This window comes from Capsella rubella, unplaced genomic scaffold (assembly GCF_000375325.1).
Source record: "Capsella rubella cultivar Monte Gargano unplaced genomic scaffold, Caprub1_0 scaffold_6, whole genome shotgun sequence".
Classification (NCBI taxonomy): Eukaryota; Viridiplantae; Streptophyta; class Magnoliopsida; order Brassicales; family Brassicaceae; genus Capsella; species Capsella rubella.
Window position 1 is genome coordinate 13,728,876 of NW_006238918.1, and position 17,525 is coordinate 13,746,400.

Genomic DNA, 17,525 nt, shown 5'->3' on the forward strand with positions numbered 1-17,525 from the left:
TGCAATAAAATAGTTCACCTCTATTTATATATAGATATAAAAATAGCAATCTCTATAATAGAGGTGGATATAGAGATGGGTTGAAGCAAAATTTGCTATAAAATAGAGTTTAGAGGAAGAAATAGAGGTGGGTTGGAGATGCTATAAGTTTTGTGTAAACGTTATTTCTATTTGTTAGTGCTTACAACTTATTCCTTAACAAAAAAAAAAATCTGATACCAATGCTGATAATTTATGCTAATTTTGTTTTCTGTATACGTTATATTAATGCATATAATTTTTTTTTTCTAATAATCCCTTAAATTGTTTTTTAATGAATCTTATCAAACAGCTTATAAAAAAATATGTCTGGTTTAATTTTTTAATATTATGGTCATCTCCTGTGCTTACATGCATTGAAAGTGGTTGTGGATATGTTTAATGCTTCCATTGCGCCACTTTACCTCAAGTGGTAAAGCATAGAGACCAGAGTAGACGATCATCCTCTCTCGATATGCTATGGAGAAGAGGCCATTGGCAAATACTGGTGTGACATTTGTGAGAAAGAAACGGATCCAAATATATGGTTCTATACGTGTAACCAAGCTAGTTTGCATACAAAGTGCGTGCTGGGAGACTTTAAAAGGTTCATGCCAGGAAGAATAGTAGAGTTATATAAGAGGACATATGAGGCGGTGCTTAACAATAGCGTGTCTCGTCCATTTTGCAGATGGTGTAAGTTGCATTGCATTTTTCCTATCATCTTGAAGAGACTTGAAACCTTTGATGAATACTGTTGCTCTTTTGATTGCGCATTCTGTTTAGTTTTTGGGAAACCTTATCCATCAGCTTGAAGAGGCTTGAAACCTCAGATGAGTCATGTAGTTTTCAGTTAAAAGCTTATCTTCATAATTATGATGCTTGCTTGCCTTTAAGAATTTAATATTAATGATAATTATTTCAACATATATACTTATGATAATAATATATATTTAGAAGAAACAGTTGGAATATGATTTATTCATATTAATTAAAGTACATCTTAGACAACGTTTTAAAACGGTATTTTAATGTTTTGATACATTTTTCATCACTAGTGTTACTATAATCTCGTCATCTATAGTGATACACACTTCTATAATCTCATCATCGTAATGGTATAATATACATATTCTTATGTCTATTGTCTCTAATGCATCATAAAGTAATATCTGTCGTTCATGTATATGAATTTAAATTGTCTCGTAAATGAAGTCTTAAATTATCTGTTTCCGTAAAAACGTACTTCAAAAATTCCTCATCTATTCGTACTTTAACATGCATGGTATTGGCAATGGCTACATACAGTATATAGAAGCAATTTGAAAAAAAAAAAGAAAAAAAAAAAAGTGGGTAACGTGATTGAAAAGAGTATATATATTGTAAACCAAACATTAACAATTATTCATCTATGCAAAAATTGTTTAGGAAATTTCCCATACTAGCATTAGTTATAGTCTATAACTTATAGACATAGTTCTCTTTGCACATGTTCTCTTCCAATTGTTGGGATATGGTTATTGTCTATCCATCTCGTATATGTAGTCTAAACATGTTTACATGTATATATAATAGTAATATACATGTAAACATGTTATCATAAACATGTGAAACATGTTTGTCTACTGATAATGTTAAATATATTTGTGTCCATCAATTAATACCTAATTTGGTCTTCGATCTTGTCTCCCACGAATCCAACACTTTTGTACTCTTCAAATCCAACAATTGTGTGCATCAGCTGGTTAGATGATCATTATGATAGACAATGAAGTTAGATTGATAACAAATGAATCTCATACCAAACCTACGTAGAAGCATCTTCGACCTCGACGGGAGCATCATCGACAACAAATATGATCCGTTAATTAATACCTAAACTTGGCTTTCAATTAATCTTCTATAGATATATGGTTAAAAGAAACTTTGTATAGTAGATTGTTTCTCCATTAGGTGCCACCGGATGTAGACATAAATGGAGGAATAGATTGTGGACTACAAAAGGACGAGGGTTTTATAGAGAGATGGAGGTTTATTGGAAAAGTTTACCTTTGAGAAGTGTGTAACGATGGTAGTTTTTAGGGATTATTGTTAGTTATGCAACTTTCATAATTCAAAATTATGTTTCTAAATTATATTTCTTTCATTCTACCTAAAACATTTTCTAAAATATCAGTTTATCCATTTGTGACAGTGTTGTATATGACAAAATTACCTTCGCAAAAAAAAAAAGCAAAAAAAATACGATGGACGAGAACTGGTGCACCAGATCTACTCCGCCAGAACTGGTTTGAATCTAGTCTACCAAAACTGGTTGGTCTAATCTTATCCAGACAAATATATATATACACTAAATATATACAATATAATCAACATCAATTCCATATTTCGAAGTTTAAAACAATTCAAATTCAATATATTAATATGAATTAACTTAATTAAAAAATAATCATCATAACGCTCAAAGTCATGTTCTCATTTCCGTCGGTTTCATCTAGTTCACGTTTATAGTGCTAAAGAAAAAAAAACAAAACAAAACGTAAATGACATATAAATAAACATTTTAGGTTATATAATAGTAAAATACCCAACATACAGATATATTTTTTGTTCTCGACTTATTTATTTATTATGTAATTCAAATAAAATGTAAGATTTTGTCGTCCTTCCAAAATGAAATCAAACATTTCTATAGCTCTTCCAAATTGAGTTTATAGGAAACACTTTTGCATTATCCCTAGTTAGAAGCAATCGATGATGGACTTAGAGGGGTACTATTTTTCTTAAGTAACTCCAATATGGACTCAGAGGCTTTTTCATTGGGCTTAGTATCTAATTATCCCCAAAGCCCCATCTCATCTAGCTTGCTTCTTTGGTAAAACAAAGCTAATATTATCCATGATTTTTGAGTTCTCAAGAGTACTAACTTTGGAAGGAAGGATAGGTTCACAGTAATGGATGTCTACTGTATGGTAAATGAAGGTTTAAACAATCTATTTTGTAAACTAAATCTTCAAAATTGTTCATCTATTAGTATCTTTCTTACTCTACTTTGCATAGTATCCGAAACGAATACATATACGCGATTTGAAAATAACAAAAGAAAGCGGGTAATGTATTCGAAACGTTTGCATATATATAACATATAGATTGTAAGATCTTACAATCAACATCAAAACTATATTTAGAAAAAGATTGTTTAAAACAAAACAACACAAATATGATAAAAAAAAAAAGACTAAGTAATTTAATTAACACAACAATGCATTTAAATTGAGTTTAGTAGGAGCATTTTATATACTGTTTCCGTGTTTTCATAATTCTTTGTATCTTATAACGTTTTCGAAACGGGAAATTGATCTAAAATCTGGTAATCTCAAAACGTTTTCTCAAAAAAAAAAAAAAAGGTTTATTTATTTACCTAAATAAAAAATATTACTTTCTACTTTTCTCTCTTTTTGCATTTATGATTATTAGAATTGAGCTGTATAAAGGGTGATTTCGTATTTATGTTTTGTTGAATATTAGTGATTTCTATTCAATGTTTCATTTAAAGAAAATATCCAATATATTTAGCATAAAAGTTCCAAGGTGACTAATTCTTATCCATCTTACAACCAAATCCCATATATATGATATGACTATGAAGTATTTTGTGAACAAAATTAAATAATTTTCAAACCCACACAAAGTAAAAATCAAATCCAATTTTTGCAATTCTTTGATTACCTTTTGTAAAACCTAAATTAAAAAATCACAATCACCTACCACTCATCCCCTCTCTCTATATAAACATAAACCTAGAAATATATTTTATCATATCTCAGATTTAGTTTTCTCTTTTGTTTCTTGTTTTTTTTTTTTTTCTTATAAACTCAATCTTAAATATTAACCTCAGATTTGTTTACAAAAACAAAATACAAAAGATAAAACAGACAAAGGGTTCTTTGCTTAAGTGCTTGCATGTCTTTTCCATTTGATCTCTAAATTTTTTGCCTTTTTTTCAGTATTTTTTTTTTGTCACTTCTGTAACAACAATGGCGGAGTTAAACCCATAAAGGAGGGTTCTTTACAAAACATTTCCTCTTGCCTTCTACAGCAAATTCCAGGTAAAAACCTCAAAATCCAAAATTCAATTGAAACATTTCGGATAAAAATAAAAAATATAAATTTCAGAAATCAAGAAAGACAAAACGTCTGAATTTTTTTTAAAAATCAAACCTTTAGGCTAATCCCATGTTTGTTTGTTTGACCCATTTCTTGAAATTAGCTGCTTAATTGATTGATCTTTTGTGTTTGTTTTGGCTTAGGTTTTATGAACTGGAGTGACCTTTCTTGATTAGAGGATGAATGAGTAGGGAATTGAGTCTTAAGGGTTTAATGGGGGGATGGTCAAGTTTCAATCATAGTTCAGGTTCATATGTTGATGTTAAGATTGAGTATATTGATGAATGTGAGAACAGGTTAAGGAGATTGTTTGATCAAGCTCTGTTGTTTTTTCTTGAGGAAGAGGGCAATGTAAGTTCCCTGCCTGCTGTTCTTGGTGATGGCGAAAATGTCGATTTGTTTAAGCTCTTTGTGTTGGTTTGTGAGAGGGAAGGGTTTGATTCTGTGTCTAGGAATGGGTTGTGGGATTCAGTAGCTGAGAAATTAGGCTCGGACTGTTATGTCTCCCCATCTTTGAGGTTGGTTTACTCAAAGTATTTGGACCGGATGGAGAAATGGGCGGTCGAGGAAACGAGGATCTTGAACCGGGATGGTAAAAAGAAAGGGTGTTACGGGGGTATGTTACAAGAGCTAGGTAATGGATTCAAGGGTTTGCTAGAAAATGGTAATTGTCAAAAACGTAACAGAGCTGTGGCATTAGGTTGTAACCTTATAGAAGAGTCGTTCTCAGAGTTCCATAGGAAGAGATTTAGAGAGAGTAGATATGATGAAGAAGGAGTAGGATCTTCTTTTGTTGATGTTCTTAATGAGTCTGTTGTATGTGCTGAGGAGAAAGGTTTGGATTTGTCCTCAAAGAAGAAAGGAGGAGATTTGCAAGAAATGTTGCAATGGCTGACTTCAGTTGCAAGATCTCCTCATGATCCTTCCATTGGTGTTATACCTCACTGTTCTAAATGGAGGTACTATACTGGTAAAGAGTGTTCCATCAAAGCGATTAAAGCCAAAAACGCTCTACTTGTTCCAAGAGGCAATGCTCTACTCAAATATCGATGTTGTCCAAATCTGGTACTGTCTTTAACTCTACTGAACAGCTTTATTTACTTTATATTGCCTTCAGTTTTAGATTGATATAACATTTGCTGCTGATATATATATATATATAAGTATGCTTTATTTTTTTTCATACTTGTGACTCTTTGAGATAGCTTAACTTATGATAAACTCTTGCAGTGTCACCAATTTGTGCATCCGTCTATGTATGACGAAGACAATAATGATGAAAAGTTGTTAGCGAGGTCAAGATACAACATGAGGAGTCCAAAATTATCGAAACGCCGGTATAGCTCGTGTAGCAGTTATGGAAGATTTGTCAGTCGTCTAATGAAATCAAGATTGTGCAGAGAAGAAGAAGACCTTATTGAAGAAGAAACATCTGAAGCCATAGACTTACAAGAGGAAAACGCAGAAGATATCCCGAAAAGGAAGGTTTGCATAGGGCCTCGTTACCAAGCCCAACTGGATGAATGGACAGAAGGGGGTGTAGATAGCGATAGCAAATGGTTAGGAACTCGTGTATGGTCGCCACCAGAAAACAACGAAGCCTTGGATCAATTACAGCGGGGAGATGATTTGGCTGGCAAAGGAAGGCCAGGTTCTTGCAGCTGCGACGCCCGCCTCCCATATTCTGTGGAATGCGTTAGACTTCACATCGCGGAGAACAGAAAAGAGCTAAAAGGCGAGCTAGGCGACGTGTTTTTCCTTTGGAAGTTAGATAAGTTGGGAGAAGAAGTGTGTCTTGGATGGACAGAGAGAGAAGAGAAAAGGTTTAAGGACATGATCATCGCGGATCCGTTTTTCTGGAAAAATACGGTAAAGTATCTCCCAGGTAGGAAGAGGAAGCAGCTGGTGCATTACTACTTCAATGTGTTCTTGATCAACCGCAGAAGATACCAGAACCGTGTGACTCCAACAGATGTAGACAGTGATGATGATACTAAAACTTTTGGTTCTGTTGGTGGAAGATTTGGTCGTGGTGCTGTTTCTTCATGTGATACAGATATGATGATCTGTTGTCTGAATCGTCAGTGTGAAGACTATTGAAGTGAAGCAGAAGAGTAGGGGGAAGAACAAGAGAAGAAGAAAAAGAAAAAAAAAATTGTTTTTATGTTTTTGTATAAGCTTTTAACTCATAACCTTCTTTTGAAAATAGAAGTATAGGAGTTGGTAGCTTTTTTTTTTTTTAATCTTTTAAAATTTCAGTAACTACAGTCCACAGTTTAGGTGTAACTTTTGGAATCAGATTGGTTTTTAGTTTTTCAATGAAGTTTAATTTTTTAGGTACATTTATTTTATTTTTTTATTAAGCTTTTTTTTTTAAGAATAATACATCCAATGACCAGAAAAAGAGAGTCAAATATATCTAAGTTTAATTTCATTTTCCAATATATTCTTCTTCATGATAATATATTATTTGTTGCACGAAACTTTGTCTTTTTTTTTTTTCCGTAAAATGTCCTTTTCTATGAAAAAGAGGAACTGAAAATGTCTTTTTCTTCTTTTCCAAATGTTATCTTCATATGTATAATTAAGGACGATTCTTTTTGAAATCATTATTTGAACTTCTTTTTCCTTTTTACATGAATGTTAAGATTAGGTCCAAATAAAACAAAAGTTTACATTCTAGAAAATGAAATTCCCAAAAACACACCTAGCTTTTATTAGGAGAGCAATGTGTGCCTTAGGGAATGTCTACATGTAACAAGATTCAGAAGATGGTATACTCACTCATCATTTCATCAAGTATGAGAAGTAGCTATAACCAATAAAGATGTCGTATCTTGTTGATGGAGATGTTTTGTTGCAACCATTGATCGTTTCAAAGTTTATTGGAGTTTCGTCAAAAGAACAATAGCCAAACAAGATGGTCATGTCTGATTAAGGAAACAGACGAGTAAGGAAGATAATAGATTAGGTAATATGAGCTTTGTAGCACTTAGGGTGAACTAATGATACAACCAAAGTAAAAAACCAAGGAGAGAAATTCTGATTGTTGGATACTCCGACGAGTCGGTTGTGCATTTGTATGATCTACAAGAGACTTTGTAGAGGACATTGTACTTGCTTCAGCTGAGAAATTTCAAAGGTACTGCTCTTTCCATATCATATAGATTGAGGTTTGTAGAAGCAGTTTTTAGAATTTTTACTTGCATAATGTGGCGGAGTGGGTTCTGCAAAATCTTTCCCCAAACTGATCTTGAAAAACTCACACTCTAAGAATAAGTGATCATGAGAGTCCAAACCAGATTGACAAAGAACACAAGCTGCAACAAACATTCATTCCCCACTGTCTCAATCTATCTCTTGTGGTTAGACTTTCCTAAGCTGCTATGGATAAGAGAAAACTTTGGAACAACTTCCTTAAACCAAACAGCTTTATACCAAGGCACATGGAGAGAGTTAGAGAGATCTGTCTAATTTGCAGCCATGTTCCTTTGGAAGAGAACTTTTCAATAATAGAACCTGAAGGCTGCTTCCACTAATACCAGTCTCAGAACCTCTTGTGGAAGACTGCAGATACATGTTACTGCTATGGCTTCGAAAGATCGCGCCTTAGGGAAATGCAATAACTTAGAAAAAAAATATTCATCACCATTTGAATAAACTTTCACATAGGAAATATTCACAAATTTATGTATCTATAGATACATGCTTTAAATTACTCTAAGGCTAAGAGCCAAACTCAGTTTACTTAATGAAACTGCATTGAAACGTCACAGTGTATATAAAATATATATAAAAAAAAAACTAAATCGTTTTATTCTAAAAGTGTGTACTCAGTCAATTGAATTGACCCAAAACATTAAATATGCATTTAACCAACATCGAAAACATGAATACATAACCCTATACATATGCATGTATAATGGTCAAAACCTAATACTATTGTTAACATAGAAGGTGATTATGATATGGGGATGAAGAAGCTTTTCAAAGTTTTGGTCTTCTTCTTGTTCGGTTACTTGACATGTTCAATGGCCATGGTACCATATCGTGGCTGTGACGTCATCGGATTAGGAAAGAGCCAGAAGAGAGTAGTGAACAAGGAGGGTTTGTGGTCGGGTCGTAGGTTAGTTTCTGGTCCGAGTCGTAGTGCTTGCGGTCACTAAATAGTCGGGAAAGTTAGATTTGCTAATGTCTAATTTGTGTTAATTTATCTGTCCTTTTTAGAATTGTGAATATTGTCATGATTTGTAGTGAATTACTTATTGGAATATAATGAAATGGCTTGCAAGTTTGCAATATGAGTATTTTTGTATCATATTTCGTTTGAATTGTCTGAGAAACTCAAAATGTTGACACAGCATCAGCATGCATATATAATCTGAGTTTATATGTTTTGTAAAAACTTGATGTAACTTATTGATCAATAAGAGAAGTTTTTTGTTTCTTGAAATTATTCATGTGACAGAATATATTACTCTAGTTTTTTCATTTATGTATCTAATTTTTTTTACTCATCTGCAAATTTAGGATCTTAGTTCACTTTGGTGTTAGATTCGTAATGAAACTAAGGAAAGTATCATATTTGGTTAGTTTTGCAATTCTCCGGATAGATATAATAGTTTAAATATTTATGACTTTGAATTGTAAACAATTAGCCCGTATAGCTCAGTGGTAGAGCGTCAGTCTTGTAAACTGAAGGTCCGTAGTTCGATCCTGCGTGTGGGCACTTTTTTATATTTGTAATTTTCTCGTCGAATTTTTTTTTGTTTTAACTCTTTCACAGAGCATTGGACTCAGATAAATAGAGAAAGCTAGAGAGCTGTTTCCTAGATGTTCAGTGTGTCCAATAGACTCCAAAACTCGTTAAATCTCGTGATGTCTTTACGATATTTCATGAAATTGATCATCTCAATCCACTACAATTGGAATATAAGCCAACAATTCAAAAGAAACTTGCACAAAATCTCATTTTGTTTTGTAAGATTAACTATATTATATACAAGACTGAGATATGTAATGACAAACCAACTTTTTATTCATAAGATTTTTGATTTTTCCTTAGAAACTGAACCGGCATTGTATATAAACGAGACTCTCTTTATCTGTAATACTGTAATTTTGTAAGGTATTTATGATTCTTCTTCACCAGTTAAGCTCAAGCTAAATTCCCATAACTTCTTGGCCAAATCTTTGTCTTTACCCTGAGAATTAGGATTAGATATGTTGTTATCCATCAAGTATTCTCCACTCACTCCCTTTGCTTGCGGATGTAGCGCTGCATAGCATGTAGTTGCCGCTCCCTGCAACGGCCATATAAGAAAAAACTCATATACAAACATGTATGTATGTGGGTGTGTTGAGGACAGAATGATCAAATGCTTGAGCATGATCATGACTTTGGAGGTAAATTAGATGGATAAACCAAAACCTGACCTGTGGAATACTCTTCAGAACATACTTTCCCACCACATTACCGATTGCTGCATCAAACAATAGAAAACAGAAAATTTATGAAATTACTGGTTGATTTATTGATGCATCCATTATTAGATCATAAAAATCCATTGACAAGTTTAACATGGTACAACATTCCAAATGCGTAGATTAAGAAAGAGTTAACCTTATACTAGTTATACAGAATCAAACATCACCTAGAATATAAGTTACAGAGCAGGTTCAAACTATATTCTTACAAGACAGACGCACTTTTTAGGATTGTTGTCTATGATCCAGTGTCAATCCAGTATGTAGTAATAGAAAAACAAAGGAAATTAAAAACCGAAGTATAATGAGCAAAAGAATTTACTATTTATGAAGCTGTGGTAGCGCAAAAGATTGGTCATAATGGATCCGGGATGAAGTGAATTGGCAGTGATATTCACACCTTGTTCCTGTTTTACGCATAACCAAACGATAAAACAAAACTTCTTTCCATTAGCTTTCTCTTTGGCCTTTTGAACTGATTAAATGTTTTACAAAATGACCTGAAAGATACTACTTTACCTTGAACTGCCTAGCAAGCTCAGTAGCGTGTAATATGTTACAGAGCTTTGACTGACCATATGCTTGCAACGTATTGTAACTATAGAGTAACAGTGAGAGAAAAAAACAGTATGTTATAAGTTTACAACAAATTGAATATCAAAAGCAGTAAACAATAAGTATCTCATAACAATCACCTTGCTTCTTCATTTATTTTTTCAAATCGAATCCCTTCCCCATAAGCAAATCGATGACCTTCTGATGAAACAATTACAATTCTTCCTTCTCTATTGCTTTCATTAGCTGTTTTCTTCATTGTCTCCAAAAGAAGCTTTGTCAACAGAAAATGACCTGAAACAAATTATATAAAACATAAAGCATCCAAACATAGAAAATGTTCCTCATCATACTTTAAACATTGTATGAAAACAAGTGAAACAAAACCAACGAACAAAAGTTCTACAAAGAAGCAAAAATGGAGGAGTACCCAAATGATTTGTTGCAAACTGTAATTCAATGTTGTCGCTTGAAAGCAAGAACGGGCATGCCATAATCCCCGCATTATTGCTACAAAAACAAGAACAAAGATTAAGTCGACTAACACGTATTAACATTAAGTAATCCATCAATTACTTAAATAAACAATGAAGTTATGGATTGTACATGAGAAGATTCAAGGGTAAGTCCAAAGACTTGAACTCTGATGCAAAGCTCCTGACAGAATCCATTGAGCTAAGATCTAACTTCATTACATCAATCTTAGCCTCAGGTGTTTCCTTAAGTATCTTTTCTCTGACTTGGTTACCAGAATCTGTGTTCCTTACAGCCATTACAACATGAACACCACGAAGAGCAAGAACACGTGTTGCCTCTTCCCCAATACCACTTGATGCTCCTGCAATCAAATTACATCAAGAATCAACAAAAATCTTCTCTTTAGCTTCAATATATGTTCTTACAAAGCCTGATTGAAATATTCCGATAAAGTTGAAACCTTTCATCCACTAACAGATACTACAACAACTTTTAGTTCAGGGGACAGAATCAAAACCCTGAAAGTAGAAAATGAAACAAACCCAGATCAAATAAAGTTGATGGAGAAGAAGACCTGTGACGATAGCTGTGAGACCAGTACCATCAATTCCATGAGTGACTTCTTCAGCTGTTGAACGAGCTGAGAACCCAGATGCTCCTTTCCACCAAAAAGGCCACATTTTTTTTCTAGTTTCTTCTCTCTTCCCTAATCTTAATTTGCAAACTTGAAAAATCCTAAACAAACCCCTAGCAGATGATCACACAGACACTCGTGTGAATTTGTTAATTATACGCACAGTGGATTCAACTTTTCCTAGAGAAGAGAGCTTTTGTCTTTTGGCCATAGTATTAAAGTAAAGTACTTTATCTAAATAGCTCCTTAATACAAGATAAGATAAAGATGCTGTATTAGTATTATCTAGATTTCTTAATCTTGATACAAAAGTTGGTAAATGTAAATTTGGTTAATGTCCTAAACATCAAATTTAAGTAATAGACAATGACAATAATTGCATGAAAAGAAGCTGACTGATGTCAAAGGTTTTTACAGCAGAAACTGCAAATGAAGAGTGCTACAAACAAAGAAGACAGAACAACTCTCTCTCTTGGGTGTGTAGAGCAAAAACAAGTCTAACATGTTTTAAAATCTTTCATAAAACATATAAAAGATGAGCAATCTTCAAAAGAAGGAAGACAGGTTTGGGCTAAAGAAGAGTGCTGTGGTGTTTGAAATCCAGAGATAAACCTTTCATTCATTCCATGAGACCAAAAAAATATTATTACTCAACGCTGTGTTGGCCTAGGCCTGGAGCTTCCAAATGTTGACCGGCGTTCATCACTGCTGCGCCAAGCATCACCACCACCACTTGGGCGGTCACTGCCTCTAGGACCAGAACCCCAACGGTCTCCTCCTTCAGCTGGAGGTCCAGCTCTATCCCTGCCACTAGTCCACCGATCAGGATTCTGTGGCGGTCCACCTCTACTGCTTCCCCAGTGGTCATCTCCCGCAGGTGGTCCACGGTTGGACAAGCGGTCAGTTTCTGATGGTGTTGCTGCTGCTGGGCCTGAGACTTCAGTAGTCTGGCGCTTCCACTTAGGAACATATTTGGATGGACCTGACCCTGATGCTGGCGCTGTAGCAGCAGGAGCGGCAGTTCCAGCAGGAGCGGCAGTTCCAGCAGGGGCAGCAGTAGGCTCTTGAAGGCGAGCAGGAGGTGCATTCAACAGGGATTCTCGCCCCAGCCTAGCTTTTTCCTCCACCTCTCTCTCTCTTTGCTTTTGCTTCTCGGCAATTTCATCCAACTTCGCTTTGCGTTCAGCTGCTTCCTTTTTGAGCCTCTCCGCTTCTACATTAGAGGAAAACCCATATTATAAACAGACACAAGAAGTTATATTAGAAAAGCTTCAACATCAATGTCAAAATGATGTGGATTTATGGAAGCAAGTCCACACCTTCCTGCTTGCGAGCTTCCTCTTCTTCCTGCAGCTTTGTAATTCTTTCTTCTTCAATTTTCAAATAATATATCTGCTTCCTCTTAATATCCCTTTCTTGCTTCCTGGCTCGAATTATTTGACTGATGCGCTCCTCTCTCTCAGTCCTTATTCTGTCAAACTCTGCTTGTCGATGACTTATCACTTGTGCTTGGAATATTTCCTGGACACATAAAGAATCGATTGTAAGTAGATTGAAAAGAAAGTTACAGAAAAAAAAAATGAAGAAACTAGAGAACATTAAATTAACTCAATGTAGGACAGAGATACAAATGACAAGGCAAAAACTGACCTTATTATCCAACATTCTGGATAACCTGTTTTTCTCCTTTAAGTCACTCTCATGACGCTCTTTACTGAGTTCAACTTCACGCTGCAAAAGAGAAGGGTTTTAAAGGACCTCAACCATGTTATAAGAAGAGAAAAACTACTGGAAAATTAAGGTTTTTACCTGTTGCTCGCGCTCGTAAAATTCTCTTTCCTCTACCAGTCTTCGCTGATATGAAGCTTCAATCAATGGAGCAGCCTCTTCTCTCTTTGCTCTTTCCAAATAATCCATTGTTTTGGCAAGTTTTTGGAGTTTCTTCTCCATCTCTTGCCTTTCCTTGAGCTGCTCAGTTAAGGCCCTCTCCATCACAGTTTGCTTTGTCACCTTCTCCTACATTTAGAGTAACCCAACCAATATTAGTAATTCGCAAACCAGTGAACTATAATAGCTAACAAATTGTATTAATAAACGTACTCCATCTAAAAGTGGCTTCTTCTTTCCCTTTTTCATGCGCTTCTCTGTGTCCTCAAGCAAAGCCTGAGCTTCTTCAAGCTCCTTCTCCTCTATCTCCCTAAGGATTCTTTGTTTCCTTCTCTCTGCAAGCTCTGCTGCAAGTCTCTTTTGTTCTGCCTCCTCAGTTAGCTTCTGAAGCTTAAGCCGTTTCTGCTCCTCTTCACGTTCCTTCAAAAGTTAACATCAAATCAAAGAACTGTTATAAATCGGCATAGCATAAGAGGAGAAGTGTCAAAACCACCATGGAGAAGCTCACTACCATTTCTAGTTGCTGACGTTCTTGATCCTCCTTCCTCTTTTCAATGATTGATTTCCGAGCAAGTAATCTTTTGTGTTCTTTCTCAACAGTGTCTGCTAAATTTGGAAGTATGCCACCTAATTTTGATGCTTTACTTGGGACAGGATACAGCATGGCTCTTACTTTGCTCAAAGACTCAGCAAAGACAGCCAGATGATCCCTCAGTCCATCAGACTCAATACCCTTATACACAAACAGTTGATTAAATAGATTAGTATCTACCAAACAGGCGTCAATAAGTTTAGTCATATTACCCAACGATAGACATGATAAACAGTGTCAAGCTCAAGCATCAACAGAGGCTTACCAAATTTCCAAAAATTACAACACCCTTCATGTGATCAACTTTCATGGCAACAAAATTGTTCTTCACAGCATCAACAGATATCTTCTCTACCACTGAGAATTCAAAGAAGGGTACCAACTGAGATAAACTCTCAATTCTTATTGTCTGATAGATCTTAGAAACCTGAAAATAAAATTGCAACATTAGAAAACAAAAAGGGGCTAAACACCCAGACCAGTAAATGTTGAATAGGTATTGCCCACGTAGAGAACAAGAAGCACTTTTTACCTGTTGAAGTAGCCTCAGAGTAGAAAGCTTCTCCAGAGAAGGAACATATTGGAAAAGTTGCACTTCGGGTAAAGAAGGAGCTGAGGACAGTTTCCCACCAGATTTGGAAATCTTTTCCAGCAAAGGCTGAATCTTGGAGCCAAGATCAAGTGGATGAAATTCATGCTCCAAAACATGAAAAAGATCTTTCACCTCCTGAGATGCACAGCTCAGAACACCTCTTGAAACCTAATTGCATAGAAATTAGCCTCCAAATCAGATTCCTGTAAGGAGAAAAATATTCTAAACCACAGATAAGGTAGCTGCTAGAGACTCACCAGCTCTGACAGAAGAGCTGACCTGGATAGCTGAAAAAAGAAAAAAGGGTATTAGAAAGAGCAAACTAGGAAATAAACAGCTCAAACAAAAATGAAGCAACATGAGAACCTATTTTACCATATCTCTGCCCTCAAATTTAGGTTCAAGGTTAAATCCAATGAGGTTGGCCATCCTCAAATTACGTTCTTTCTCATTTTCGAGTTCCATATGGGATGCACTCTGAGCCCGATCAAATGGTGGAACAGACAAAGCCGCCAAGACAACAGATGATGCTATTAGCTGCAAATCCTTTTGGCTTAAATTCTTATTGAAATTTTTCTGCAGACTAAACAGCTTAAACCATGCATAAGCATGATAAAGATGGCTAGAAGAAATCCAGAAGATTTCAGTCAATTTGGAATAATAAACCATCAATAAAGATGATTTGGGCGTTTTTTTGACCATGCACATCAATCCGTAGATATCTTCAACAGAGCGAAAAGCTTCCTGCAAACCAAAAGATACATCAAGAACCACACTAACTTATTCCCAGAAGTGAAAGAGAGTAGAAGGTTTATGTTGCCAAACTAATATGATATAAGATAAGGTCGCATCAGAAAAAAATATACACAGAAAAAAAACGCACCTGCCAAAGTCCAAGCTCAGTAGCAACTTTCAACTGATCAAATCTCGTGTCCAGATACAGTTGCAAGCTCTCAGGGGCTGACAAGTCAGGTCGGTCCCTTTGGTCTCTGTACTTGTTCAGGTTTGCCAAATGATTTCTTATAATTTCACAAAGCCTACGGAACTCTGTTGTTCGCTTGTACTGCTTGCAGAACTGGAATGCTTTATGTGCTGTCATCTACAATATAATAAAGAACAAGTCTTCAATCTCAATCAACTTAAAATCAGAGGTATCACCAATAAGCTTAACATCAACGAAAACTAACCGCATAAAGTGCTTCCAACTTTGAGTTGTTTCGCAATATCTCAAGGACTGTCCTGTATGTCTCCCACAAGAACTTGAACCATGGGGTGACCAACTCGCGGTCAGATCTATCTTTTCCCTTCTCCCCACTGACAATACTCAGCTGTAAATCCTCAGGCTTTCTATCAGCTTCAAGGTCATCGACATCAAGGGCCTCCTCAAGAGCATCCGCCTGAGAACGAGCTTGCTCAGCTTTCTCGGTAGCAAGATGTAGGAAATGCTTGATAACTTCCTCCAAGGAACTGACATTCACTTGCTGGCAAACAATCCGATACTGGATCAATCCATCCTTGGCGAATCGACCCCTCTTCAAGTCAACACAAAGATCAAGATACTTAAACATGATCTTTTCAAGCGGTTTCTGCCATGCTCTGTATCTCTTGGAAGTAATGAGATCATGAAGCGCCTGAAGGGCATCTTGTTTCTGTCCAACATTGATCAATTCTACACAAATAAAAAATGTAACACAAAAGTCAATTCACACACACTCTAAAACCAAATCCACCACCATTAAATCCAAACCATTTCGTAACTAACCATCAGCACGCTTCAATGCATTCTCCGGTTTCGCAAAATGCGACATGTTTCAGCCAAACAAAGGCCAAAGACAAGCTCTCACGAAAGGTACACTCCAAATTCGCCTGAAAAACACACACAAAAGTATCGATTTTGTTACAAGATTCACGTGAATCCGAAAAAAACCCATCAGATATCTCAGAAAAAAAACGTATCCTTCGGCGTATCTTAACTACAAAACCCAGAAACAACTCGCCCAAACCCTAAATTCGTCTCAAAGAATCAAAAATGACACATACGAGGCACAAAAGATTCGATAACCTTGGGCAAATCTCAAAACAGATCAATTCAATCAGATTCGATAAAAATAACAGTAGAGATCCAATCACTGGCGGAAGAACAGAGCCGAAACTTAGGTCTAACCTTTGTAGCCGTGATAAGAGTGGTAAGCGAGATGAGGAAGCGAAACGGAAGCAGCTCTAGGGTTTCTGGTTCCTTAATATTATCGTTCTAAATATATATTACCTAGATTTGCAGATAGCACCGTCATTTCTTATGTTTTCGAAATTGACCCCGTTTTTATCTTTTTAGTGTGTATAAATCCCATTTATGTTATAGAATTGAGATCAACACATTTATGGGATTTGATTCTCAAATAATCATGTGACATATACACTTTCTTTCTATATAATATTTAATTTTTTTTTTTTTTTGCTTCAATAATAGTTAATTCATACTATTCCTAAGATACAAGCTTCCAAATAACTTAAATAACTCATATATTCACTTCTTGTTACTAAACGGTGTGACGAAAATGAATAAATTAACAAGAATATGGATCCATAGTCCATATTTTTATATTAGATTAGGTATAATCTTTCATTTTCAATACCGCGAATTCAAATAATCAAAGTTTTTTCTATGGTCAACTCGTTAAATATTTATCTTACATGTACAGGTGAAAGGTCAAAGTAAAATGGTTAATCATTGATGTATGATTTCGATTTATTAAGCTATATGATTCTTGTGTTTCAAATACCATTAGACAAGATCATATCCATGAAAACACACATAAAAAATATTTTATGAGATTTTTGATATAAAGGTTAGTCTTGCTCAATGTTTTATCAGTTCATCTAGTACACATTCACTTTAGACTTTCAATACCTATAAATCTAATTGAATTTACTACTTCCTTGATGAAAATGTAATATAATCTTGTCTTGGTCCTTGGAGATTCATATTTCATAGTAACCTAAATTTTAAAAATTCCAATATTGTAAGAAAATTATTGTAAAGATTCATATTTCATAGTACTTACTTGATGTAAAAAAAACAAACAAAGTGTCAAAAGGGTTTATATATAATTTTTAAT

General features: G+C 35.1%; 4 protein-coding genes and 1 non-coding gene across 6 annotated transcripts; 3 read left to right on the plus strand and 2 right to left on the minus strand.

Annotated features, from left to right (window-relative positions):
• The first annotated feature begins 3,884 nt into the window (after positions 1-3,884).
• On the plus strand, positions 3,885-6,527 carry LOC17883712 (AT-rich interactive domain-containing protein 2). Its single transcript, XM_006287292.2, has 3 exons — positions 3,885-4,127; positions 4,329-5,250; positions 5,416-6,527. The coding sequence occupies exons 2-3, from the start codon at positions 4,369-4,371 to the stop codon at positions 6,283-6,285; spliced, it is 1,752 nt and encodes a 583-aa protein (XP_006287354.1). The 5' UTR covers positions 3,885-4,127; positions 4,329-4,368; the 3' UTR covers positions 6,286-6,527.
• A 1,626-nt stretch (positions 6,528-8,153) lies between these two features.
• Positions 8,154-8,460, plus strand: LOC111830223. Its single transcript, XM_023781857.1, has one exon. It carries the CDS (start codon positions 8,154-8,156, stop codon positions 8,349-8,351), a length of 198 nt encoding a protein of 65 aa, XP_023637625.1. The 3' UTR covers positions 8,352-8,460.
• A 382-nt stretch (positions 8,461-8,842) lies between these two features.
• Positions 8,843-8,914, plus strand: TRNAT-UGU. Its single transcript has one exon. It is a non-coding gene; the product is annotated as a tRNA-Thr (tRNA).
• Positions 8,915-9,141: 227 nt separating this feature from the next.
• Positions 9,142-11,495, minus strand: LOC17883393 (short-chain dehydrogenase TIC 32, chloroplastic). Its single transcript, XM_006286470.2, has 8 exons — positions 11,279-11,495; positions 10,834-11,065; positions 10,658-10,737; positions 10,368-10,521; positions 10,192-10,270; positions 9,995-10,079; positions 9,622-9,668; positions 9,142-9,488 (listed from the first exon to the last, which is right to left on the minus strand). The coding sequence occupies exons 1-8, from the start codon at positions 11,382-11,384 to the stop codon at positions 9,318-9,320; spliced, it is 954 nt and encodes a 317-aa protein (XP_006286532.1). The 5' UTR covers positions 11,385-11,495; the 3' UTR covers positions 9,142-9,317.
• A 200-nt stretch (positions 11,496-11,695) lies between these two features.
• LOC17884558 (eukaryotic translation initiation factor 3 subunit A) lies at positions 11,696-16,640 on the minus strand. 2 transcript variants are annotated; one of them, XM_006286795.2, is made up of 14 exons: positions 16,574-16,640; positions 16,172-16,275; positions 15,597-16,078; positions 15,293-15,508; positions 14,785-15,153; positions 14,667-14,696; positions 14,350-14,577; positions 14,083-14,244; positions 13,737-13,958; positions 13,439-13,645; positions 13,148-13,354; positions 12,989-13,069; positions 12,658-12,859; positions 11,696-12,551 (listed from the first exon to the last, which is right to left on the minus strand). In XM_006286795.2, the coding sequence occupies exons 2-14, from the start codon at positions 16,215-16,217 to the stop codon at positions 11,989-11,991; spliced, it is 3,015 nt and encodes a 1,004-aa protein (XP_006286857.1). In that variant the 5' UTR covers positions 16,218-16,275; positions 16,574-16,640; the 3' UTR covers positions 11,696-11,988. The 2 variants fall into 2 exon arrangements, with proteins under 2 accessions (XP_006286857.1, XP_023635815.1); XM_023780047.1 differs by lacking the exon at positions 16,574-16,640 and adding an exon at positions 16,472-16,496.
• Between the last annotated feature and the right edge of the window lie 885 nt (positions 16,641-17,525).